We start from the raw sequence: 25056 nt of genomic DNA on the forward strand, positions 1-25056 counted from the left end.
TCCCAGAAATTTTAGTGAAACTTTTGCTAACAATTTGACCTCCAAGTTTCAGGCCTTTGCCAAGTAGCTACTGCTCATATAAACTGGAAGTTTCTCCCTGCCTTAGATATTTTCTTTTGATTCACTATTTTGTGTCTATGTCAGTGTATCTTTTTGATCCTTTCAGACTTCCATGACCCTCTGGTACTAGGCCTATTGCCCAACTGACCTCTTTTAGACTCTTTCCTATAAAGTAGCACCCTTAACCCAGTGGCACATCTTCACCCATTGCTGCCAATGTATTGTTTTTATTATACTGGTTATTGATTGTAATTACTATATCACATATAAATTATAATTATTATTTATTAGTAATATGTAACAACTAATCCTAATAGTAATAACATTTCTAACCACAATTTATCAAATACCTACTATGTACCAGATGCTCTATTATAAGTTATATATATATATATATATATATATATATATATATATATATATTATTTTGCTTAATAGTTACAACAGGCTAGAGAGGTCAGTTATTGTAATCATTCCAACTGAAAATGGTAAACATATTTTTGCTCATGGCTGCATAATGAAAGGAATTCCTGTCTCCAACCTCCAGTGGAATCACCATAAAGATTTTCTTTTTTTTTTTTAAGATTTTATTTATTTATTTGACAGAGAGAGAGATCACAAATAGGCAGAGACAGACAGAGAGAGAGATGAGGAGAAGCAGGCTTCCTGCTGAGCAGAGAGCCCCATGCGGGACTCGATCCCAGGCCCCTGGGATCATGACCTGAGCCGAAGGTAGAGGCTTAACCCACTGAGCCACCCAGGCGCCCCCATAAAGATTTTCTTATCCTCATTTGTCAACTGAAGAAACTGAGACTGAAAGATTTTACATTATTTGTTCAAGGACACAGAACTAGTTGAACCCAGTGGATCTTAGTTCAAAGCTGGTGCTTTGTTAAGAAACCACTGTATTATGTTGGTCCCTTACTTAGAGTATGTTTCCCCCCCCCCCCCCAGGGCTAAATATATTTGGAATAGTAAGCTTCTTTCAGGGCACTGGACATTCTGTCTTTTTTTATTGTTGAGACTGCAAGTCAATAGCTTTCTTTCCTTGATGGCACACCATAATAATGGGAAGGTATTTAACAAGTAATTCTCTTTCATCTGTAGGGATGAATACCATAGAGCAGATATGAGGAGTCTGTAACATTAAGAACTATTCAGAATACTTTGTAAATCCAAGAGGTAATTCTTTCTTCTGTGTTCAATACCTTTAAAAAAAACTGTGACCATCTATCTTCCCTCCATTTCCTATTCCTACCTTAGTCCTCCTTGTCTCTTACTTGTAACTAGTATATTCTTTCTTTGTTAATATGCTGATGCATAAAACGTGACTAATCCTTATCTTTGTGGTACAAGTATACCTACAAAATTATCCTGAATCATATTTAAACAAGGAATGTGACATTTGACCAGCCAAATACCTGAATCTGTAGAATGAGGAAGGGAGGTTAGTATCATGAGGGGATTGATGCAAAAGTAAAACAGAGAGGACATGTCTCATCAATCAACATACTTTGATGCCCTCTCTTCTAATCAACTAGCATTTACTGAACATCTGCTGTTTATTCATTTAGATCTCAGGGATAGAATGATGAACAAAAGCAAAAAAATCCATGCTTACATTTAACAAATAAATGATAGAAGGTTGGAGAGAAGCACAAGTGTACAAGCCCATAGCTCAAAGTGGTATAGTATATATAAGGAACAGAGGGAATGCCATTGTGACTGTATCCAAAAGTAAAGGACAGTATTATGACAGGCCAGATTATGTAGGAGGACCTCAAAGGAAGCATGGAGACATACATGGAAATGTTTAGCACAAGAGTACTGAAGGTTGGGTCAAGAAGAACCAAATTGCACCAAAGTTTATCCTCTTGCCTAGACTATTTTTGTTTTGTTTTGTTTTGTTTTTCTTATTCTGGTGGTTTTTAGCTTCATGGTTTTTAGAGGGGCTGTCAGACATCTAACAAGAGAATTAAATGGTCTTATATTTGATCCCCAGTGGGCATATCCCTAGGATCTAGGAACCTACACTGAGGAAGAGACAATAAAATTGTGAGCTAAAAGCAATAGCTCACAATTTTCATTATGTAATGGGGTTGCATCTGAACATTAGAACGGGAGTACTTTGATAGTATCCTACTCAGATGACACAGACATGGGTGTAGTCAGAAGTACTTGCCAGTAATTAATGTCACTAGAAATTTGAGTGGTAGTCATTTTGATTGACTCCGTTTGTAAACCCAATGGGCAGTGACCTTCTGCACTTAGGCATTTTGTGTATCTGGCATATTGTGGAATTTCAATGAGTAAATAGTATGAATATCGACAATTATTGAGGTCGTCTTGAATTATTGGCTGGCATGCTAATCCCATCTTTCAGGATTGCTATCCCTTGGCTATAAAAACACTTGGTTTTGAAGTGCCCCTGGCACTTGGTTTTTGTAATAGCAGGTATCCCTTGATGTTTAGAACAGATATCCTGACATGTCCCACTAAAAGATTTATAATTGACTTTCTTCTAAGTCTTACCAGGTGCTTCTGCTCTCTTCCTCATACTTTCCAGTTTTCTTTTGTGTGATTGATACGTTCTGCAGCCTAGTCAGTATAAGGAAAAATCATGGGGCATACGTAAGGTAATGAAAGCAGGATTGAACTCCATAAATACCCTTACATCGTGAGTTAGCCAATTAATGCTCAACTTCTAAAGTGCCTTATGGTAAAATTCAATGTTGAAATTCCTTTATAATGCTAATGTTGGTGGATACAATTAATCTAGACCAACATTATTCTACTAGGATTTGTTCTTTGTAGGAACCCAGAATTTGATCCCTGACATATCTCAGTAAACAATTTAAAACGCTATTTAAGTTAACAAGTATATTCTGTATGTTGATCTGGTTTGGGGTATGTATCTTTAAAAAGTAAATGTTGGGTTTGAAACCAATGACAAATCAAACAACTCTTGTAATACCTTTGAAGGGACTTGCCATAGGGACAGGGCAGAAAAAACTATAGCTCTAATTACAGACTTTCTTATAAGTTTTCACTATCAGATCTTCAGTGTGACAATGTGGGAAAGAAGTCAAGTGTCTTACAGTTTATAAGATGGGTACAGCTGTTCTATGTAGCAACTTGATGGTCAGAGGCATTTTGTTTTATATCTTCCTGTCAGTTGAAATGGAAAATTGTTCTGTGTTGTTTTGATGTTGTTTCTGATTTCTAGGCAAAGTCCTATATGGAAAGGTAAACATCTTGAAATATATAGCTTATAAAGTTTTAAACACCCAGTAAAGCTGTTTTGCTATTTCTCGTTCCTACAGAAACTCGACGTATTGCATGAAGGTGTCAATGTCCTTGACTGTTGCAGAGAATGAATCAGGCCTGTGCTACAATAGCAGAATACGCTATTTAGAAAAATCTGAAGTCACTAAAAGAAAGGAGATCTCCTGCCCAGACATGGATGACTTTAAAAAGTCCGATCAGGAGCCTGATGTTGTGTGGTACAAGGTAACTCAACATGGTGTCAATTGCCTTTTTTTTTTTTTTTTTTTTAACCTTAAGTCACTAGCTGGCTTGGGATAGAAAAAGGGAGAGATTTTATTTCTAGTTTTTGGTATCAGATATTTCATATAAAAATGAACAAACCCACACTCAGGGGTATGACTTTTATATAGTACTCATTTTTTTTAAAAAAAGATTCTATTTATTTATTTGACAGAGAGATCACAAGCAGAGAAGCAGTCAGAGAGAGAGGAGGAAGCAGGCTCCCTGCTGAGCAGAGAGCCCGATGCAGGGCTCGGTCCCAGGACCCCGAGATCATGACCTGAGCCAAAGGCAGGGGCTTAACCCACTGAGCCACCCAGGCACCCCTATAGTACTCGTTTTAATGACTTCCATCAGCAGGTGTCACATACAATCCCATCTTCTACAACTGCTAAAAATAAGTAAAAACTCCCTCCACTCAAACTTATGAAAGCAAGTGAGAAGAAAAATAAAGATTTAAGTAACACATGAAAGAATGTATTTGAGGGACATAGAAATATTATTTATTGTTAGGAGCAAAGGCCCATTATTACAAGTACAAGTAATAGTCCCAACAGGGAAGGAAGCTATAAATTACCACTCCTAGGTCTACAAAGACAATGAGAAAGAGCAGTGTCACTGGAAACTGGCAATAACAGAGTGGACCTGACAAGAGCTGTGGCCTTAAAAGAACATATGAACTATGGCAGATAAAGGAATTGAGCAGGATAAACACCCTAACCCCTCTTAGCTCCTGCCTTCTGATTTCCTCCTAGCACCGAGGGAAAATTAAGCAAAAGTCAGAGGGCAAAATCAGGAGATAGAATCAATAGTCTTCAGATTCCCCAGGCACAGAATAGGTCAGACAGGGCAGAGGTTAGATCTATGGGAAGAAGTAGAGAAGTAACCACACAGCCTTTTAGCTGTGACATTCTGGTTGGTAGCCTGGGGCCCTGTGGTTCTGTAAGACAACTGTGTCCTCTCTGCCAGCTCTGAGCCATGGTAGTAGACACATGGTATTTGTATGTTTACATGTTATAGTCAGAGGTAACCAAGGGGGTTTTCTGCACAGGTGTTGTGTACATTGTTGGACTCAAACACACATAAAAGAAGGAACAGATTGTTTCTATAGGATATGACAGATTCTTAGTTTCCAGGGAGGCCTAAACCCTAACTCTTACAGTTGTCATGTGTTTTTATATTTGGAAGCCTCTCCATCTTCATGCCTAGGGGAACTTACCAGTGGACACCAAAAGCATGCTGTGACCTGGGACCTCAAGTCTCTATGTGAATTTTCCTTCCTTTTCTTTCTTGATAAAGATAATATTCTGACTGATAAAAAGGAACATATGATGATAATTATTCATTAATATAACTGTCTATAATTTAGTGGGGTCCTCCATGCAATTATCATCAGTCTTCTCAGTTTTAAAGCACTCACTATATGCCATTCACTGTGCTAAGCTTGGTCTCTGTATTATCTCAGTTTATGTCTCAATGAAAATCTTTGTGGGGATGTTATTATCCTCATTTATAGAAAAAATATTAAGGCTCAGAGGGATGTAGAAAGTTGTACAAAGCTACTCAGCTAACAAGACCTGGTTCTGTGTTCAAGGCAGTGTTTGCTATTCCAGAGTCCAATTTTTTTTTTTTTTTTTATTTTTTTTATTTTTTATTTTTTATAAACATATATTTTTTATATACATATATTTTTATCCCCAGGTCTGTGAATCACCAGGTTTACACACTTCACAGCACTCACCAAATCACATACCCTCCCCAATGTCCATAATCCCACCCCCTTCTCCCCAACCCCCTCCCCCCGGCAACCCTCAGTTTGTTTTGTGAGATTAAGAGTCACTTATGGTTTGTCTCCCTCCCAATCCCATCTTGTTTCATTTATTCTTCTACCCACTTAAGCCTCCATGTTGCATCACCACTTCCTCATATCAGGGAGATCATATGATAGTTGTCTTTCTCTGCTTGACTTATTTCGCTAAGCATGATACGCTCTAGTTCCATCCATGTTGTTGCAAATGGCAAGATTTCATTTCTTTTGATGGCTGCATAGTATTCCATTGTGTATATATACCACATCTTCTTTATCCATTCATCTGTTGATGGACATCTAGGTTCTTTCCATAGTTTGGCTATTGTGGACATTGCTGCTATAAACATTCGGGTGCATGTGTCCCTTTGGATCACTACATTTGTATCTTTAGGGTAAATACCCAATAGTGCAATTGCTGGGTCATAGGGCAGTTCTATTTTCAACATTTTGAGGAACCTCCATGCTGTTTTCCAGAGTGGCTGCACCAGCTTGCATTCCCACCAACAGTGTAGGAGGGTTCCCCTTTCTCCACATCCTCGCCAGCATCTGTCATTTCCTGACTTGTTGATTTTAGCCATTCTGACTGGTGTGAGGTGATATCTCATTGTGGTTTTGATTTGTATTTCCCTGATGCCAAGTGATATGGAGCACTTTTTCATGTGTCTGTTGGCCATCTGGATGTCTTCTTTGCAGAAATGTCTGTTCATGTCTTCTGCCCATTTCTTGATTGGATTATTTGTTCTTTGGGTGTTGAGTTTGCTAAGTTCTTTATAGATTCTGGACACTAGTCCTTTATCTGATATGTCGTTTGCAAATATCTTCTCCCATTCTGTCAGTTGTCTTTTGATTTTGTTAACTGTTTCCTTTGCTGTGCAAAAGCTTTTGATCTTGATGAAATCCCAGTAGTTCATTTTTTCCCTTGCTTCCCTTGCCTTTTGCGTTGTTCCTAGGAAGATGTTGCTGCGGCAGAGGTCGAAGAGGTTGCTGCCCGTGTTCTCCTCAAGGATTTTGATGGATTCCTTTCGTACATTGAGGTCCTTCATCCATTTTGAGTCTATTTTTGTGTGTGGTGTAAGGAAATGGTCCAATTTCATTTTTCTGCATGTGGCTGTCCAATTTTCCCAGCACCATTTATTGAAAAGGCTGTCTTTTTTCCATTGGACATTCTTTCCTGCTTTGTCGAAGATTAGTTGACCATAGAGTTGAGGGTCTATTTCTGGGCTCTCTATTCTGTTCCATTGATCTATGTGTCTGTTTTTGTGCCAGTACCATGATGTCTTGATGATGACAGCTTTGTAATAGAGCTTGAAGTCCGGAATTGTGATGCCACCAACGTTGGCTTTCTTTTTCAATATCCCTTTGGCTATTCGAGGTCTTTTCTGGTTCCATATAAATTTTAGAATTATTTGTTCCATTTCTTTGAAAAAGATGGATGGTACTTTGATAGGAATTGCATTAAATGTGTAGATTGCTTTAGGTAGCATAGACATTTTCACAATATTTATTCTTCCAATCCAGGAGCATGGAACATTTTTCCATTTCTTTGTGTCTTCCTCAATTTCTTTCATGAGTACTTTATAGTTTTCTGAGTATAGATTCTGTGTCTCTTTGGTTAGGTTTATTCCTAGGTATCTTATGGTTTTGGATGCAATTGTAAATGGGATTGACTCCTTAATATCTCTTTCTTCTGTCTTGCTGTTGGTGTAGAGAAATGCAACTGATTTCTGTGCATTGATTTTATATCCTGACACTTTACTGAATTCCTGTATAAGTTCTAGCAGTTTTGGAGTGGAGTCTTTTGGGTTTTCCACATATAGTATCATATCATCTGCGAAGAGTGATAATTTGACTTCTTCTTTGCCGATTTGGATGCCTTTAATTTCCTTTTGTTGTCTGATTGCTGAGGCTAGGACCTCTAGTACGATGTTGAATAGCAGTGGTGATAATGGACATCCCTGCCGTGTTCCTGACCTTAGCGGAAAAGCTTTCAGTTTTTCTCCATTGAGAATGATATTTGCGGTGGGTTTTTCATAGATGGCTTTGATGATATTGAGGTATGTGCCCTCTATCCCTACACTTTGAAGAGTTTTGATCAGGAAGGGATGTTGTACTTTGTCAAATGCTTTTTCAGCATCTATTGAGAGTATCATATGGTTCTTGTTCTTACTTTTATTGATGTGTTGTATCACATTGACTGATTTGCGGATGTTGAACCAACCTTGCAGCCCTGGAATAAATCCCACTTGGTCGTGGTGAATAATCTTTTTAATGTACTGTTGAATCCGATTGGCTAGTATTTTGTTGAGTATTTTCGCATCTGTGTTCATCAAGGATATCGGTCTATAGCTCTCTTTTTTGGTGGGATCCTTGTCTGGTTTTGGGATCAAGGTGATGCTGGCCTCATAAAATGAGTTTGGAAGTTTTCCTTCCATTTCTATTTTTTGGAACAGTTTCAGGAGAATAGGAATTAGTTCTTCTTTAAATGTTTGGTAGAATTCCCCCGGGAAGCCGTCTGGCCCTGGGCTTTTGTTTGTTTGGAGATTTTTAATGACTGTTTCAATCTCCTTACTGGTTATGGGTCTGTTCAGGCTTTCTATTTCTTCATGGTTCAGTTGTGGTAGTTTATATGTTTCTAGGAATGCATCCATTTCTTCCAGATTGTCAAATTTATTGCCGTAGAGTTGCTCATAGTATGTTCTTATAATAGTTTGTATTTCCTTGGTGTTAGTTGTGATCTCTCCTCTTTCATTCATGATTTTATTTATTTGGGTCCTTTCTCTTTTCTTTTTGATAAGTCGGGCCAGGGGTTTATCAATTTTATTAATTCTTTCAAAGAACCAGCTCCTAGTTTCGTTGATTTGTTCTATTGTTTTTTTGGTTTCTATTTCATTGATTTCTGCTCTGATCTTTATGATTTCTCTTCTCCTGCTGGGCTTAGGGTTTCTTTCTTGTTCCTTCTCCAGCTCCTTTAGGTGTAGGGTTAGGTTGTGTACCTGAGACCTTTCTTGTTTCTTGAGAAAGGCTTGTACCGCTATATATTTTCCTCTCAGGACTGCCTTTGTTGTGTCCCACAGATTTTGAACCGTTGTATTTTCATTATCATTTGTTTCCATGATTTTTTTCAATTCTTCTTTAATTTCCCGGTTGACCCATTCATTCTTTAGAAGGATACTCTTTAGTCTCCATGTATTTGGGTTCTTTCCAAACTTCCTTTTGTGGTTGAGTTCTAGCTTTAGAGCATTGTGGTCTGAAAATATGCAGGGAATGATCCCAATCTTTTGATACCGGTTGAGTCCTGATTTAGGACCGAGGATGTGATCTATTCTGGAGAATGTACCATGTGCACTAGAGAAGAATGTGTATTCTGTTGCTTTGGGATGAAATATTCTGAATATATCTGTGATGTCCATCTGGTCCAGTGTGTCATTTAAGGCCTTTATTTCCTTGCTGATCTTTTGCTTGGATGACCTGTCCATTTCAGTGAGGGGAATATTAAAGTCCCCTACTATTATTGTATTGTTGTTTATGTGTTTCTTTGATTTTGTTATTAATTGGTTTATATAGTTGGCTGCTCCCACGTTGGGGGCATAGATATTTAAAATTGTTAAATCTTCTTGTTGGACAGACCCTTTGAGTATGATATAGTGTCCTTCCTCATCTCTTATTACAGTCTTTGGCTTAAAATCTAATTGATCTGATATAAGGATTGCCACTCCTGCTTTCTTCTGATGTCCATTAGCATGGTAAATTCTTTTCCACCCCCTCACTTTAAATCTGGAGGTGTCTTCGGGCTTAAAATGTGTTTCTTGGAGGCAACATATAGATGGGTTTTGTTTTTTTATCCATTCTGATACCCTGTGTCTTTTGACAGGGGCATTTAGCCCATTCACATTCAGGGTAACTATTGAGAGATATGAATTTAGTGCCATTGTATTGCCTGTAAGGTGACTGTTACTGTATATGGTCTCTGTTCCTTTCTGATCTACCACTTGTAGGCTCTCTCTTTGCTTAGAGGACCCCTTTCAATATTTCCTGTAGAGCTGGTTTGGTATTTGCAAATTCTTTCAGTTGTTGTTTGTCCTGGAAGCTTTTAATCTCTCCTTCTATTTTCAATGATAGCCTAGCTGGATATAGTATTCTTGGCTGCATGTTTTTCTCGTTTAGTGCTCTGAAAATATCATGCCAGCTCTTTCTGGCCTGCCAGGTCTCTGTGGATAAGTCAGCTGCCAATCTAATATTTTTACCATTGTATGTTACAGACTTCTTTTCCCGGGCTGCTTTCAGGATTTTCTCTTTGTCATTGAGACTTGTAAATTTTACTATTATGTGACGGGGTGTGGGCCTATTCTTATTTATTTTGAGGGGCATTCTCTGAACCTCCTGAATTTTGATGCTTGTTCCCTTTGCCATATTGGGGAAATTCTCCCCAATAATTCTCTCCAGTATACCTTCTGCTCCCCTCTCACTTTCTTCTTCTTCTGGAATCCCAATTATTCTAATGTTGTTTCGTCTTATGGTGTCACTTATTTCTCGAATTCTCCCCTCGTGGTCCAGTAGCTGTTTGTCCCTCTTTTGATCAGCTTCTTTATTCTCTGTCATTTGGTCTTCTATATCACTAATTCTTTCTTCTGCCTCATTTATCCTAGCAGTGAGAGCCTCCATTTTTGATTGCACCTCATTAATAGCTTTTTTGATTTCAACTTGGTTAGATTTTAGTTCTTTTATTTCTCCAGAAAGGGCTTTTATATCTCTCGAGAGGGTTTCTCTAATATCTTCCATGCCTTTTTCGAGCCCGGCTAGAACCTTGAGAATTGTCATTCTGAACTCTAGATCTGACATATTACCGATGTCTGTATTGATTAGGTCCCTAGCCTTCGGTACTGCCTCTTGTTCTTTTTTTTGTGGTGAATTTTTACGTCTTGTCATTTTGTCCAGATAAGAGTAAATGAAGGGGCAAGTAAAATACTAAAAGGGTGGCAACAACCCCAGGAAAATATGCTTTAGCCAAATTAGAAGAGATCCAAAATCGTGAGTGGGGAGAAAGGGTAAAAAAAGAGGTTCAAAAAGGAAGAAAGAAAAAAGAAAAAAAAAAAAAAAAAAGAAAAGAATTTTTTTTTTAAAAAAGAAAACACCTAAGAAAAATGTAAAAAAATATATATATATATTAGATAAACTAGTAAAAAATCGTTAAAAAAGAAAAAGGTAACAGTTAAAAAAAAAAAAAAATTTTACCCGAAGGCGAGAAAAAAAAAAAAAAAAATGAAAAAGAAAAAATTAAATTAACTGCAAGACTAAAAAAAATCACAGGAAAAAAGCCATGAGTTCCGTGCTTGGCTTTCTCCTCCTCTGGAATTCTGCTGCTCTCCTTGGTATTGAAACCGCACTCCTTGGTAGGTGAGCTTGGTCTAGGCTGGATTTCTTGTTGATCTTCTGGGGGAGGGGCCTGTTGTAGTGATTTTCAAGTGTCTTTGCCCCAGGCGGAATTACACCGCCCTTACCCGGGGCCGGGGTGAGTAATCCGCTCGGGTTTGCTTTCAGGAGCTTTTGTTCCCTGAGCGCTTTCCGTAGAGTTCCAGAGGACGGGAATACAAATGGCGGCCTCCTGGTCTCCGGCCCGGAGGAGCCGAGAGCCCAGGGCCCCACTCCTCAGTGCGCCCTCAGAGAACAGCGCCCAGTTACTCCCGTCTGCCTGACCTCCGGCCGCGCTCCGAGCTCACCGAGCCTGCGACCGGTTCAAGGTAACACGGAGCTGCGAGCTTACTGTCGGCTCTGTCTCTGTAGCCGGCTTTCCCGTTCCAATACCCGCAAGCTCTGCGACACTCAGACACCCCCGATCCTTCTGTGACCCTGCGGGACCTGAGGCCACGCTGACCCCGCGTGGGCTTCGCTCCGGTTTAGCCTCTGGAGCGATGTCCCTCCGCGGAACAGACTTTTAAAAGTCCTGATTTTGTGCGCGGTTGCTCCGCCGCTTGCCGGGAGCCGGCCCCTCCCCCCGGGGTCTATCTTCCCGTCGCTTTGGATTCACTTCTCCGCCGGTCCTACCTTTCAGAAAGTGGTTGTTTTTCTGTTTCCAGAATTGCTGTTCTTCTTCTCTTCGATCTGCCGATGGATTTTCAGGTGTTTGCAATCTTTAGATAAGCTATCTAGCTGATCTCCGGCTAGCTGAAGCAGTCTCAGCTTGCTACTTCTCCGCCATCTTGACTCCTCCCCCAGAGTCCAATTTTTTAATCACTACTCTTTCCTGCAGTGATCCTGGAGTTAAACCTAGCTTTGGTCACAGGAAACACTGATGCAGAAAAGCCTGTGAGAAGATAGAAGAATGTTTTATTTTAATTTTATATTTGAAAAAGGAAAATTGATCAGCTCCAGAGTTAGCACCTAGGAGTAAAATCTGGGTCATCAACTTTTTCCTTTTCTTATATATTCAACTATCTCATCTAATTTTTCTACTAAATTCTTTCTTCTTTCTTCACATCTCTATTCCTCACTATCATCGTTGTATAGCAAAGCAATTTCTTCCCTGGGAAATGCTAAGCACCGTTCTTAGAAATAAATGGTGAAGCAAATAGCTTTTCTAGCTCTGCGTGGGCAAAGATTTCTATAGCATTTTACAATTGACAAATATTAATCACAATAATAACTAACATCGAGTGCTCCCTATATGCCAGTTTATATGCCGTTTTAAGTGCCTTGATTAACTCAGTCTCTAGAACTACTGTATTAGGTAGGTATTATTATTATCCCCATTTTCCAGAAGTGACTGGAGACTCCGATAAATTAAGTGCCTTGACAAAAGTCACACAACAGTTTATGACTTGCATTTTGGCTACTGGGCCCATTCTTTTAGTCATTGTACTATACTAATGGATCAAAAGAAAAAGCTAAACCCCAAAGAGTTCCTAAAGCTCCCAAGTGCTTTCTTTCTTTTTTTTTTTCCTAAAATGCATTTCCATTCCTCATACTTTTTTTCTTTCTTTTTTATTTTTAAAGATTTTATTTATTTGACAGACAGAGATCACAAGTAGGCAGAGAGGCAGGCAGAGAGAGAGGGAGGAAGCAGTTTCCCCGCCGAGCAGAGAGCATGGTGCGGGGCTTCATCCCAGGACCCTGAGGTCATGACCAGAGCCAGATGCAGAGGCTTTAACCCACTGAGCCACCCAGACACCCCTCCCAAGTGTTTTCTTAACTGCTTCCCACAGTTTCAAAGTATATCCTTGAAAAAAAAATGTATTGATGTAATGGGAAAATGTTTTTCTACTCAATAGTTTAATAATCTTCCCTGCTGGCTTTAAAGTCTCTATGTGCCCTATCAGGCTAAGTGTAAAGTGATTTTGTTCCACCTACCCAATGTAAAGACACTTGCCCAGACTTCATTCTGGTGTACATCTAAATTTAGAGGTGTACAATATATTATCACCAGTACTTAACAGTAAAAAGTATGCATGCTGCATGATCAATTTCCAAGTGCTAGTCTACTTTTCTATAAAATGCAACATTTAATTTTTTACCTAAAGAAGGCTGACTAAGTCAAGCCTGGTTGTCGATGGAATGTAAGGGATGTGTGGAAGGGGGCTCTCTCTCTCCTCTATCTGAACTCCATAAATTAGCAAAAAGAGGTGAGGCTACTTATTGGTGACTGTTACCATCATCTTTTTACAAACAAGGAAACTGAAATAGTTTACAGAGGGACACTTGGCTAACACACGACTGATTAGAAGTTCAAATCCTGTACTTCTGACTTCTCATACATGTTCTTTTTCTTTAAAGATCTTATTGATTTATTTGACACAGAGGGGGAGATCACAAGTAGGCAGAGCAGAAGGAGGCAGAGAGAGGGAGAAACAGGCTCCCCGCTGAGTAGAGAGCCTGATGCGGGGCTCAATCCCAGGACCCTGAGATCAGGACCTGAGCCGAAGGCAGAGGCTTAACCCACTGAGCCACCCAGGTGCCCATTATGCATGTTCTTAATAACAACAGTGACTTGGATTGCTCTGTGAAATGTATCTCTTATGCATTTTATACACTCACATCACTAACACAAAAAGAATGCTCTCAAAATTGTTGTTTCAGAAACAGTTTCTGAAATCCTTCTGAAGATCTCTTTAATGACTCTAAGTGTCCAGAGGGACTCAAGTGGACGAGAAAAAGATTTTTCTTAAGATCAAATTGGAACTAAGTAGAAGAAATTATACCATTGGGACTTTAGACTACATCTAGCACAACTTATTTCTCATATATGACAAAACTGAAATTCAAAGAAGTCAAGTGATTTGCTTGTATAATGGAACCCATTTCTCCTTTTCTTTTCTTTACATTTTTAAAAAAAAAATTCTTTTCAACGAAACAGAATTCATTGTTTTGGCACCATACCCAGTGCTCCATGCAATACATGCCCTCCTCAATAAGCATCACCTGGCTCCCCCAACCTCCCACCCCCTGCCCCTTCAAAACCCTCAGATTGTTTTTCAGAGTCCATAGTCTCTCATGGTTCACATCCCCTTCCAATTTCCCTCAACTCACTTCTCCTCTCCATCTCCCTGTGTCCTCCATGTTATTTGTTATGCTCCACAAATAAGTGAAACCATATGAAAATTGATTCTCTCTGCTTGACTTATTTCACTCAGCATAATCACTTCCAGTCCCGTCCATGTTGCTACAAAAGTTGGGTATTCGTCCTTTCTGATGGAGGCATACTACTCCGTAGTGTATATGGACCGCATCTTCCTTATCCATTCGTCCATTGAAGGGCATCTTGGTTCTTTCCACAGTCTGGCGACCGTGGCCATTACTGCTATAAACATTGGGGTACAGATGGCCCTTCTTTTCACGACATTTGTATCTTTGGGGTAAATACCCAGTAGTGCAGTTGCAGGGTCATAGGGAAGGTCTATTTTTAATTTCTTGAGGAATCTCCACATTGTTCTCCAAAGAGGCTGCACCAACTTGCATTCCCACCAACAGTGGAAGAGGGTTCCCCTTTCTTCACATTCTCTCCGAAACACGTTGTTTCCTGTCTTGCTAATTTTGGCCATTCTAACTGGTGTAAGGTGGTATCTCAATGTGGTTTTAATTTGAAGCTCCCTGATGGCTAGTGATGATGAACATTTTTTCATGTGTCTGATAGCCATTTGTATGTCTTCATTGAAGAAATGTCTGTTCATATCTTCTGCCCATTTTTTGATATGATTGTCTATTTTGTGTGTGTTGAGTTTGAGGAGTTCCTTATAGATCCTGGATATCAACCTTTTGTCTGTATGGTCATTTGCAAATATCTTCTCCCATTCCATGGGTTGCCTCTTTGTTTTGTTGACTCTTTCTTTGTTGTTCAGAAGCTTTTGATCTTGATGAAGTCCCCAAAATTCATCTTCACTTTTGTTTTCTTTGCCTTTGGAAACATATCTTGAAATAAGTTGCTGTGGGTGATATCGAAGAGATTACTGCCTATGTTCTCCTCTAGGATTCTGATGGATTCCTGTCTCACATTGAGGTCTTTTATCGATTTTGAATTGCTTAGTTTTTTTATTTTTAGCACATATTGAATATTCCACTTGATATTGTTCATTATTTTGGAAAATTCTCAGCTATTGTTCTTTCAAAAAGAACCAGCTACTAGTTTCATTGATACATTCTACTGTATCTCTGGTTTCTACCTCATTGATCTCTGCTCTAATCTTGATTATTTCCCTTCTTATGTGTGGAGATGGTTTGATTTGTTGTTGACTCTCCAGTTCTTTAAGGTGTAGACACAGCCGGTGTATTCTGGATTTTTCAGTTTTTTTGAGGGAGGCTTGGATTGCTATGTATTTCCCCCGTAGGACCGCCTTTGCTGTATCTAATAGGTTTTGGACTGAAGTGTCTTCATTCTCATTTGTTTCCATGAATTGTTTACGTTCTTCTTTGATCACCTGGTTGATCCAAGCATTCTTAAGCAAGGTGGTCTTTAGCTTCCAGGTATTTGAGTTCCTTCCAAACTTTTCCTTGTGATTGAGCTCCAGTTTCAAAGCATTGTGTTCTGAGAATATGCAAGGAATAATCTCAGTCTTTTGGTATCAGTTGAGTCCTGATTTATGAGCCAGTATGTGGTCTATTTTTTTTAATTTTTCAATTTTATAAACATATATTTTTATCCCCAGGGGTACAGGTCTGTGAATCGCCAGGTTTACACACTTCACAGCACTCACCAAAGCACATACCCTCCCCAATGTCCATAACCCCACCCCCCTTCTCTTAACACCCCTCCCCCCAGCAGCCCGCAGTTTGTTTTGTGAGATTAAGAATCACTTATGGTTTGACTCCCTCCCAATCCCATCTTTCTCCTACCCACTTAAGCCCCCATGTTGCATCACCACTTCCACATATCAGGGAGATCATATGATAGTTGTCTTTCTCTGCTTGACTTATTTCGCTAAGCATCATACGCTCTAGTTCCAGCCATGTTGTCGCAAATGGCAAGATTTCATTTCTTTTGATGGCTGCATAGTATTCCATTGTGTATATATACCACATCTTCTTGATCCATTCATCTGTTGATGGACATCTAGGTTCTTTCCATAGTTTGGCTTTTGTGGACATTGCTGCTATAAACATTCGGGTGCACGTGCCCCTTTGGATCACTACGTTTGTATCTTTAGGGTAAATACCTAGTAGTGCAATTGATGGGTCATAGGGCAGTTCTATTTTCAACATTTTGAGGAACCTCCATGCTGTTTTCCAGAGTGGTTGCACCAGCTTTCATTCCCATCAACAGTGTAGGAGGGTCCCCCTTTCTCTACATCCTTGCCAGCATCTGTCATTTCCTGACTTGTTGATTTTAGCCATTCTGACTGGTGTGAGGTGATATCTCATTGTGGTTTTGATTTGCATTTCCCTGATGCCAAGTGATATGGAGCACTTTTTCATGTGTCTGTTGGCCATCTGGATATCTTCTTTGCAGAAATGTCTGTTCATGTCCTCTGCCCATTTCTTGATTGGATTATTTGTTCTTTGGGTGTTGAGTTTGCTAAGTTCTTTATAGATTTTCGACACTAGTCCTTTATCTGATATGTCGTTTGCAAATATCTTCTCCCATTCTGTCAGTTGTCTTTTGATTTTGTTAACTGGTTCCTTTGTTGTGCAAAAGCTTTTGATCTTGATGAAATCCCAATAGTTCATTTTTGCCCTTGCTTCCCTTGCCTTTGGCGATGTTTCTAGGAAGATGTTGCTGCGGCTGAGGTCGAGGAGGTTGCTGCCTGTTCTCCTCAAGGATTTTGATGGATTCCTTTCTCACATTGAGATCCTTCATCCATTTTGAGTCTATTTTTGTGTGTGGTGTAAGGAAATGGTCCAATTTCATTTTTCTGCATGTGGCTGTCCAATTGTCCCAACACCATATATTGAACAGGCTGTTTTTTTTCCAATGGACATTCTTTCCTGCTTTGTCGAAGATTAGTTGACCATAGAGTTGAGGGTCTATTTCTCGGCTCTCTATTCTGTTCCATTGATCTATGTGTCTGTTTTTGTGCCAGTACCATGCTGTCTTGATGATGATAGCTTTATAATAGAGCTTGAAGTCCGGAATTATGATGCCACCAACTTTGGCTTTCTTTTTCAATATCCCTTTGACTATTCGAGGTCTTTTCTGGTTCCATATAAATTTTAGAATTATTTGTTCCATTTCTTTGAAAAAGATGGATGGTACATTGATAGGAATTGCATTAAATGTGTAGATTGCTTTAGGTAGCATAGACATTTTCACAATATTTATTCTTCCAATCCAGGAGCATGGAACATTTTTCCATTTCTTTGTGTCTTCCTCAATTTCTTTCATGAGTACTTTATAGTTTTCTGAGTATAGATTCTGTGCCTCTTTGGTTAGGTTTATTCCTAGGTATCTTATGGTTTTGGGTGCAATTGTAAATGGGATTGACTCCTTAATTTCTCTTTCTTCTGTCTTGTTGTTGGTGTAGAGAAATGCAACTGATTTCTGTGCATTGAATTTATAACCTGACACTTTACTGAATTCCTGTACAAGTTCTAGCAGTTTTGGAGTGGAGTCTTTTGGGTTTTCCACATATAGTACCATATCATCTGCGAAGAGTGATAATTTGACTTCTTCTTTGCTGATTTGGATGCCTTTAATTTCCTTTTGTTGTCTGATTGCTGAGGCTAGGACTTCTAGTACTATATTGAATAGCAGTGGTGATAATGGACATCCCTGCCGTGTTCCTGACCTTAGTGGAAAAGCTTTTAGTTTTTCTCCATTGAGAATGATATTTGCGGTGGGTTTTTCATAGATGGCTTTGATGATATTGAGGTATGTGCCCTCTATCCCTACACGTTGAAGAGTTTTGATCAGGAAGGGATGCTGTACTTTGTCAAATGCTTCTTCAGCATCTATTGAGAGTATCATATGGTTCTTGTTCTTTCTTTTATTGATGTGTTGTATCACATTGACTGATTTGCGGATGTTGAACCAACCTTGCAGCCCTGGAATAAATCCCACTTAGTCGTCGTGAATAATCCTTTTAATGTACTGTTGAATCCTATTGGCTAGTATTTTGGTGAGAATTTTCGCATCTGTGTTCATCAAGGATATTGGTCTATAGCTCTCCTTTTTTATGGGATCCTTGTCTGGTTTTGGGATCAAGGTGATGCTGGCCTCATAAAATGAGTTTGGAAGTTTTCCTTCCATTTCTATTTTTTGGAACAGTTTCAGGAGAATAGGAATTAGTTCTTCTTTAAATGTTTGGTAGAATTCCCCCGGGAAGCCATCTGGCCCTGGGCTTTTGTTTGGAGATTTTTAATGACTGTTTCAATCTCCTTACTGGTTATGGGTCCGTTTAGGCTTTCTATTTCTTCCTGGTTCAGTTGTGGTAGTTTATATGTTTCTAGGAATGCATCCATTTCTTCCAGATTGTCAAATTTGTTGGCTTAGAGTTACTCATAGTATGTTCTTATAATAGTTTGTATTTCTTTGGTGTTAGTTGTGATCTCTCCTCTTTCATTCATGATTTTATTTATTTGGGTCCTTTCTCTTTTCTTTTTGATAAGTCTCGCCAGGGACTTGTCAATTTTATTAATTCTTTCAAAGAACCAGCTCCTAGTTTCGTTGATTTGCTCTATTGTTTTTTTAGTTTCTATTTCATTGATTTCTGCTCTGATCTTTATGATTTCTCTTCTCCTGCTGGGCTTAGGGTTTCTTTCTTGTTCTTTCTCCAGCTCCTTTAGGTGTAGGGTTAGGTTGTGTACCTGAGACCTTTCTTGTTTCTTGAACTATATATTTTCCTCTCAGGACTGCCTTGGTTGTGTCCCACAGATTTTGAACCGTTGTATTTTCATTATCATTTGTTTCCATGATTTTTTCAATTCTTCTTTAATTTCCCGGTTGACCCATGCATTCTTTAGAAGGATGCTGTTTAGTCTCCATGTATTTGGGTTATTTACAAACTTCCTCTTGTGGTTGGGTTTAGCTTCAGAGCATTGTGGTCTGAAAATATGCAGGGAATGGTCCCAATCTTTTGATACTGGCTGAGTCCTCATTTAGGACCGAGGATGTGATCTATTCTGGAGAATGTTCCATGTTCACTCGAGAAGAATGTGTATTCTATTGCTTTGGGATGAAATGTTCTGAATATATCTGTGATGTCCATCTGGTCCAGTGTGTCATTTAAGGCCTTTATTTCCTTGCTGATATTTTGCTTGGATGATCTGTACATTTCAGTGAAGGGAGTATTAAAGTCCCCTACTATTTTTCTATTATTGTTGATGTGTTTCTTTGATTTTTTTTATTAATTGGTTTATATAGTTGGCTGCTCCCATGTTGGGGGCATAGATATTTAAAATTGTTAGATCTTCTTGTTGGACAGACACTTTGAGTATGATATAGTGTCCTTCCTCATCTCTTATTATAGTCTTTGGCTTAAAATCTAATTGATCTGATATAAGGATTGCCACTCCTGCTTTTTTCTGATGTCCATTAGCATGGTAAATTCTTTTCCACCCCTCACTTTAAATCTGGAGATGTCTTTGGGCTTAAAATGAGTTTATTGGAGGCAACATATAGATGGGTTTTTTTTTTTTAAAGATTTTATTTATTTGACAGAGAGAGACCACAAGTAGGCAGAGAGGCAGGCAGAGAGAGAGAGAGAGGAGGAAGCAGGCTCCCTGCTGAGCAGAGAGCCCGATGCGGGACTCGATCCCAGGACCCTGAGATCATGACCTGAGCCGAAGGCAGCGGCACAACCCACTGAGCAACCCAGGCGCCCGATGGGTTTTGTTTTTTTATCCATTCTGATACCCTGTGTCTTTTGATTGGGGCATTTTAGCCCATTAACATTCAGGGTAAGTATTGAGAGATTGAATTTAGTGCCATTGTATTGCCTGTAAGGTGACTATTACTGTATATTGTCTCTGTTCCTAACTGATCTACCACTTGTAGGCTCTCTCTTTGCTTAGAGGACCCCTTTCAATATTTCCTGTAGAGCTGGTTTGGTGTTTGCAAATTCTTTCAGTTTTTGTTTGTCCTGGAAGCTTTTAATCTCTCCTTCTATTTTCAATGATAGCCTTGCTGGATATAGTATTCTCGGCTGCATGTTTTTCTCGTTTAGTGCTCTGAAAATATCATGCCAGCTCTTTCTGGCCTGCCAGGTCTCTGTGGATAAGTCAGCTGCCAATCTAATATTTTTACCATTGTATGTTACAGACTTCTTTTCCCGGGCTGCTTTCAGGATTTTCTCTTTGTCACTGAGACTTGTAAGTTTTACTATTAGGTGACAGGGTTGGGCCTATTCTTATTGATTTTGCGGGACGTTCTCTGAACCTCCTGAATTTTGATGTTTGTTCCCTTTGCCATATTGGGGAAATTCTCCCAAATAATTCTCTCCAGTATACCTTCTGCTCCCCTCTATCTTTCTTCTTCTTCTGGAATCCCAATTATTCTAATGTTGTTTCTTCTTATGGTGTCACTTATCTCTCAAATTCTCCCCTCATGGTTCAGTAGCTGTTTGTCCGTCTTTTGGTCAGCTTCTTTATTCTCTGTCATTTGGTCTTCTGTATCACTAATTCTTTCTTCTGCCTCATTTATCCTAGCAGTGAGAGCCTCCAGTTTTTATTGCACCTCATTAATAGCTTTTTTGATTTCAACTTGGTTAGATTTTAGTTCTTTTATTTCTCCAGAAAGAGCTTTTATATCTCCTGAGAGGGTTTCTCTAATATCTTCCATGCCTTTTTTGAGCCCGGCTAGAACCTTGAGAATTGTCATTCTGAATTCTAGATCTGACATATTACCAATGTCTGTATTGATTAGGTCCCTAGCCTTCAGTACTGCCTCTTGTTCTTTTTTTTGTGGTGAATTTTTCCCCCTTGTCATTTTGTACAGATAAGAGTATATGAAGGAGCAAGTAAAATACTAAAAGGGTGGCAACAACTCCAGGAAAATATGCTTTAACCAAATCAGAAGAGATCCCAAATAGTGACGGGGGACAAAGGTGATAAAAATAGGTTCGAAAAAAAAGAAAAGAAAAGAAAAGAAAAGAATTTTTTAAAAAAGAAAATGAATAAAGAAAAATATAAAAATATATATATATATATTACATAAACTAGTTAAAGACGTTAAAAAAGAAAAGGGTAAAATTTAACAAAATTTAGCAGAAGAAGAGAAAAAAAATGAAAAAGAAAAAAATTAAATTAACTGCAAGATTAAAAAAATCACAGGGAAAAAGCCATGAGTTACGTGCTTTGCTTTCTCCTCCTCTTGAATTCTGGTGCTCTCCTTGGTATTGAAACCGCACTTCTTGGTAGGCGAACTTGGTCTTGGCTGTGTTTCGTGTTGATCTTCTGGGTGAAGGGCCTGGTGTAGTGATTCTCAAGTGTCTTTGCCCCAGGCGGAATTGCACTGCCCTTACCAGAGGTTGAGTAATCTGCTGGGGTTTGCTTTTAGGAGCTTTTGCTCACTGAGCGCTTTCCGTAGAGTTCCGGAGGACGGGAATACAAATGGCGGCCTCCTGGTCTCCAGCCCAGAGGAGCCGAGAGCCAGGGGCCCCACTCCTCAGTGCGCCCTCAGAGAACAGCGCCCAGTTACTCCCCTCTGCCTAACCTCCCGCCGCGCTCCGAGCTCACCGAGCCTGCAGACGGTTCAAGGTAACCCCGAGCTGTGAGCTTACTGTCGGCTCTGTCTCTGTAGCTGGTTTTCCTGTTCCAATACCCTCAAGCTCCGCGACACTCAGACACCCCTGATCCTTCTCTGACCCTGCAGGACCTGAGGCCACGCTGACCCCGTGTGGGCTTCGCCCTGGTTTAGCCTCTGGAGCGGTGTCCCTCAGAGGAACAGACTTTTAAAAGTCCTGATTTTGTGCTCCGTTGCTCTGCTGCTTGCCGGGATCCGGCCCCTCCCTCCGGGGTCTATCTTCCCGTCGCTTTGGATTTACTTCTCCGCCAGTCCTACCTTTCAGAAAGTGGTTGTTCTTCTGTTTCCAGAATTGCTGTTCTTCTTCTCTTCGATCTGCCGATGGATTTTCAGGTGTTTGCAATCTTTAGATAAGCTATCTAGCTGATTTCCTGCTAGCTGAAGTAGTCTCAGCCTGCTACTTCTCCGCCATCTTGACTCCTCTTGTGGTCTATTCTTGAGAAGGTTCCGTGTGCATTTGAAAAGAATGAGTATTCTGTTGCTTTAGTGTGGAATGTTCTGTATATATCTATGAGATCCATCTGGTCCAGTGTGTCATTCAATGCTCTTGTTTCTTTATTGATTTTCTGCTTGGATTATCTATTACTGAGAGAGGCATGTTAAGTTCTCCTACTATTAATGTATTTATATCAATATGACTCTTGATCTTGATTAATAGTTTTCTTATGTAATTGGCTGCTCCCATATTGGCGGCATAGATATTTACAATTGTTAGATCATCTTGGGGGATAGTCCCTTTTAGAACTATGTAGTGTCCTCCTGTATCTCTGACTACAGTCTTTCATTTAAAATCTAATTCATCTGATATGAGAATCGCTACCCTGGCCTTCTTTTGAGGCCCATTGGCATGAAAGATGCTTCTCCATCCCTTCACTTTCAGTCTTAGGTTCAAAGTGGGTCTCTTGTAGACAACATATGGATGGGTCCTGTCGTTTTATCCAATCAGCAACCCTATGTCATTTTATGAGTGCATTTAGGCCATTCACATGGAGAGTGATTATTGATAGATACGTTTTTATTGACATTGTGTTACCTTTGAAGTCTTTCTTTCTGTAGATTGTCTCTATATTTCTGTTCAATGATATTCTTTGGATTTTTTCTCTTTTATAGAACCTCCCTTAATATTTTCTGCAGGGTTGGCTTGGTGGTCGCATACTCTTTTAAGCCTTGCCGGTCTTGGAAACTCTTTATCTCTCCATCCATTTTGAATGGCAGTCTTGCTGGATAAAGTATTCTTGGCTGCATGTTCTTCTCATTTATTGCCCCGAATATATCTTGCCAGCCTTTTCTGGCTTGCCAGGTTTCTGTGGACAAGTCTGACGTTATTGTGATGGGCTTTCCTCTGTACGTAAGGAGCTTCTTTGTCCTAGCTGCCTTCAAGAGGGCCTGCCTAGAATTATAATTCCTCATTTTTACTATTAGGTGTCTTGAGGACTTTCAAGAATCTATAATCTTGGAGGGAGACTGTTCTGCCTCTAGTACATGAACACTGGTTCCATTCCTCTGCCCATTTCTTGATTGGATTATTTGCTCTTTGGGTTTTGAGTTTGTTATGTTCTTTATATTTTGGATACTACCCCTTTATCTGATATGTCATTTACAAATATTTTCTCCCATTCTGTCAGTTGTCTTTTGGTTTTGTTAACTATTTCCTTTGTTGTGCAAAAGCTTTTGATTTTGATGAAGCCCCAATAGTTCATTTGTGCCCTTGCTTCCCTTGCCTTTGGTGATGTTCCTAGGAAGAAGTTGCTGTGGCTGAGGTCGAAGAGGTTACTGCCTGTGTTCTCCTTAAGGATTTTGATGGATTCCTTTCTCACATTGAGGTCCTTCATCCATTTTGCGTCTATTTTCATGTGCAGTGTAAGGAAATTGCCCAGTTTCATTTTTCTGCATGTGGCTGTCCAATTTTCCCAACACCATTTGTTGAAGAGACTGTCTTTATTCCATTGGGCATTCTTTCCTGCTTTGTTGAAGATTAGTTGACCATAGAGCTGAGGGTCTGTTTCTGGGCTCTCTATTCTGTTCTGTTGATCTATGTGTCTGTTTTTGTGCCAGTACTATACTGTCTTGATGATGACAGCTTTGTAATAAAGCTTGAAGTCTGGAATTATGATGCCACCAAGTTTGGTTTTCTTTTTCAACATTCTTCTGGCTATTTGGGGTCTTTTCTGGTTCCATATAAATTTTAGGATTATTTGTTCCATTTCTTTGAAAAAAATGGATGGGATTTTGGTAGGGATTGCATTAAATGTGTAGATTGTTAAGCAAGTAGTTTTTGAATATATAAAATTTCCACTATAATCTGGTTCATTGGCTGCTCTCTTTTTAAACAACAAAAAACAAAACATCTTTTTTAAAAAAAATTATTTTAGGGGCCCCTGGGTGGCTCAAGTGGATTAAAGCCTCTGCCTTTGGCTCAGGTCATGATCTCAGGGTCCTAGGATCGACTCCCATGTCAGGCTCTCTGCTCAGCGGGGAGCCTGCTTCCTCCTCTGTCTCTCTGCCTGCCTTTCTGCCTGCTTGTCTGTCAAATAAATAAATAAAATCTTTAAAAAAAGAATTATTTTATTTTTTCAGTATTCCAAGATTCATTGTTTATGCACCACACCCAGTGCTCCATGCAATATGTGCCTCCTTAATACCACCCCCAGGTTAACACCACCCACACTCCCATCCCCTCCAAAACCTTCAGTTTGTTTCTCAGAGTCCACAGTCTTTCATGTTCATCTCCCCCTCTGATTTCCTCCAATCACTTTTCCTTTCCTTCTCCTAATGTCCCCCATATTATTCCTTATGCTCCACAAAAAAACAAAACATCTTGATTTAAATTACAGTTTGGCTTGAGAGTCAGTAGATGGTGTATTAATAGTGGTGATGATATTAAAAAGTGTTAATTTTTATTGAGCACTTTCCATAAACTAGGTACTATGCTGAGCATCTTAAATGAACTGTCTCATTGTTGGAAGACAATTCTCCATGGATCTCTTGCACTTTTATATGTTTTATGACAGAGGCACTCACTATCCCTTTTCCCAGATTACCTTTTCAAGGATGTATATACAGAGAACAGTCACAAAAGATAGAAAATAGTGTCTTTCACCAGAGCAAAGGGAAGGTTTGCTTACAGCCTTGGAAAATATAGCTAGTGGCTCCCTTTGGAGCAAAGGGCAGGCATGCTTATGACCCATTATAAAAGGTTTGTATTTTCTAAACTTGGCACACTTATCCTTTAACGCAACCCACGGCTTGTGCAGGTGTCATTTGGCCCTCTTTGTATTGTCCTATAGGGATTGTTAGGGAAGAATCACAAATGCTGATACTTTGGCTACTTTCACTGTTTTGAATAATCAACTGTCTGTTTCTGACCCAGTAGTCTCTCATCTTTTACCAATACCCATGAAACAGGCAGCTTGAATTATTAGCTTGCAAGTATGGTAAAATCCCAGACCTTCACAGGTGTTAACACTTTTGTAATATA

The 25056-nt window shown here is 39.4% G+C and overlaps 1 protein-coding gene across 1 annotated transcript in view; it reads left to right on the forward strand.

Moving 5' to 3' along the window:
* Positions 1-25056, forward strand: part of IL1RAPL2 (interleukin 1 receptor accessory protein like 2) — a 650308-nt gene that overhangs the window by 42213 nt on the left and 583039 nt on the right. The window contains exon 2 of the mRNA XM_059156822.1: positions 3384-3570. Within this exon, the coding sequence (XP_059012805.1) occupies positions 3384-3570 (187 nt within the window). The remainder of the gene's footprint in view (positions 1-3383; positions 3571-25056) is intronic.

This window comes from Mustela lutreola, chromosome X (genome assembly GCF_030435805.1).
Source record: "Mustela lutreola isolate mMusLut2 chromosome X, mMusLut2.pri, whole genome shotgun sequence".
NCBI classification, from domain to species: Eukaryota; Metazoa; Chordata; class Mammalia; order Carnivora; family Mustelidae; genus Mustela; species Mustela lutreola.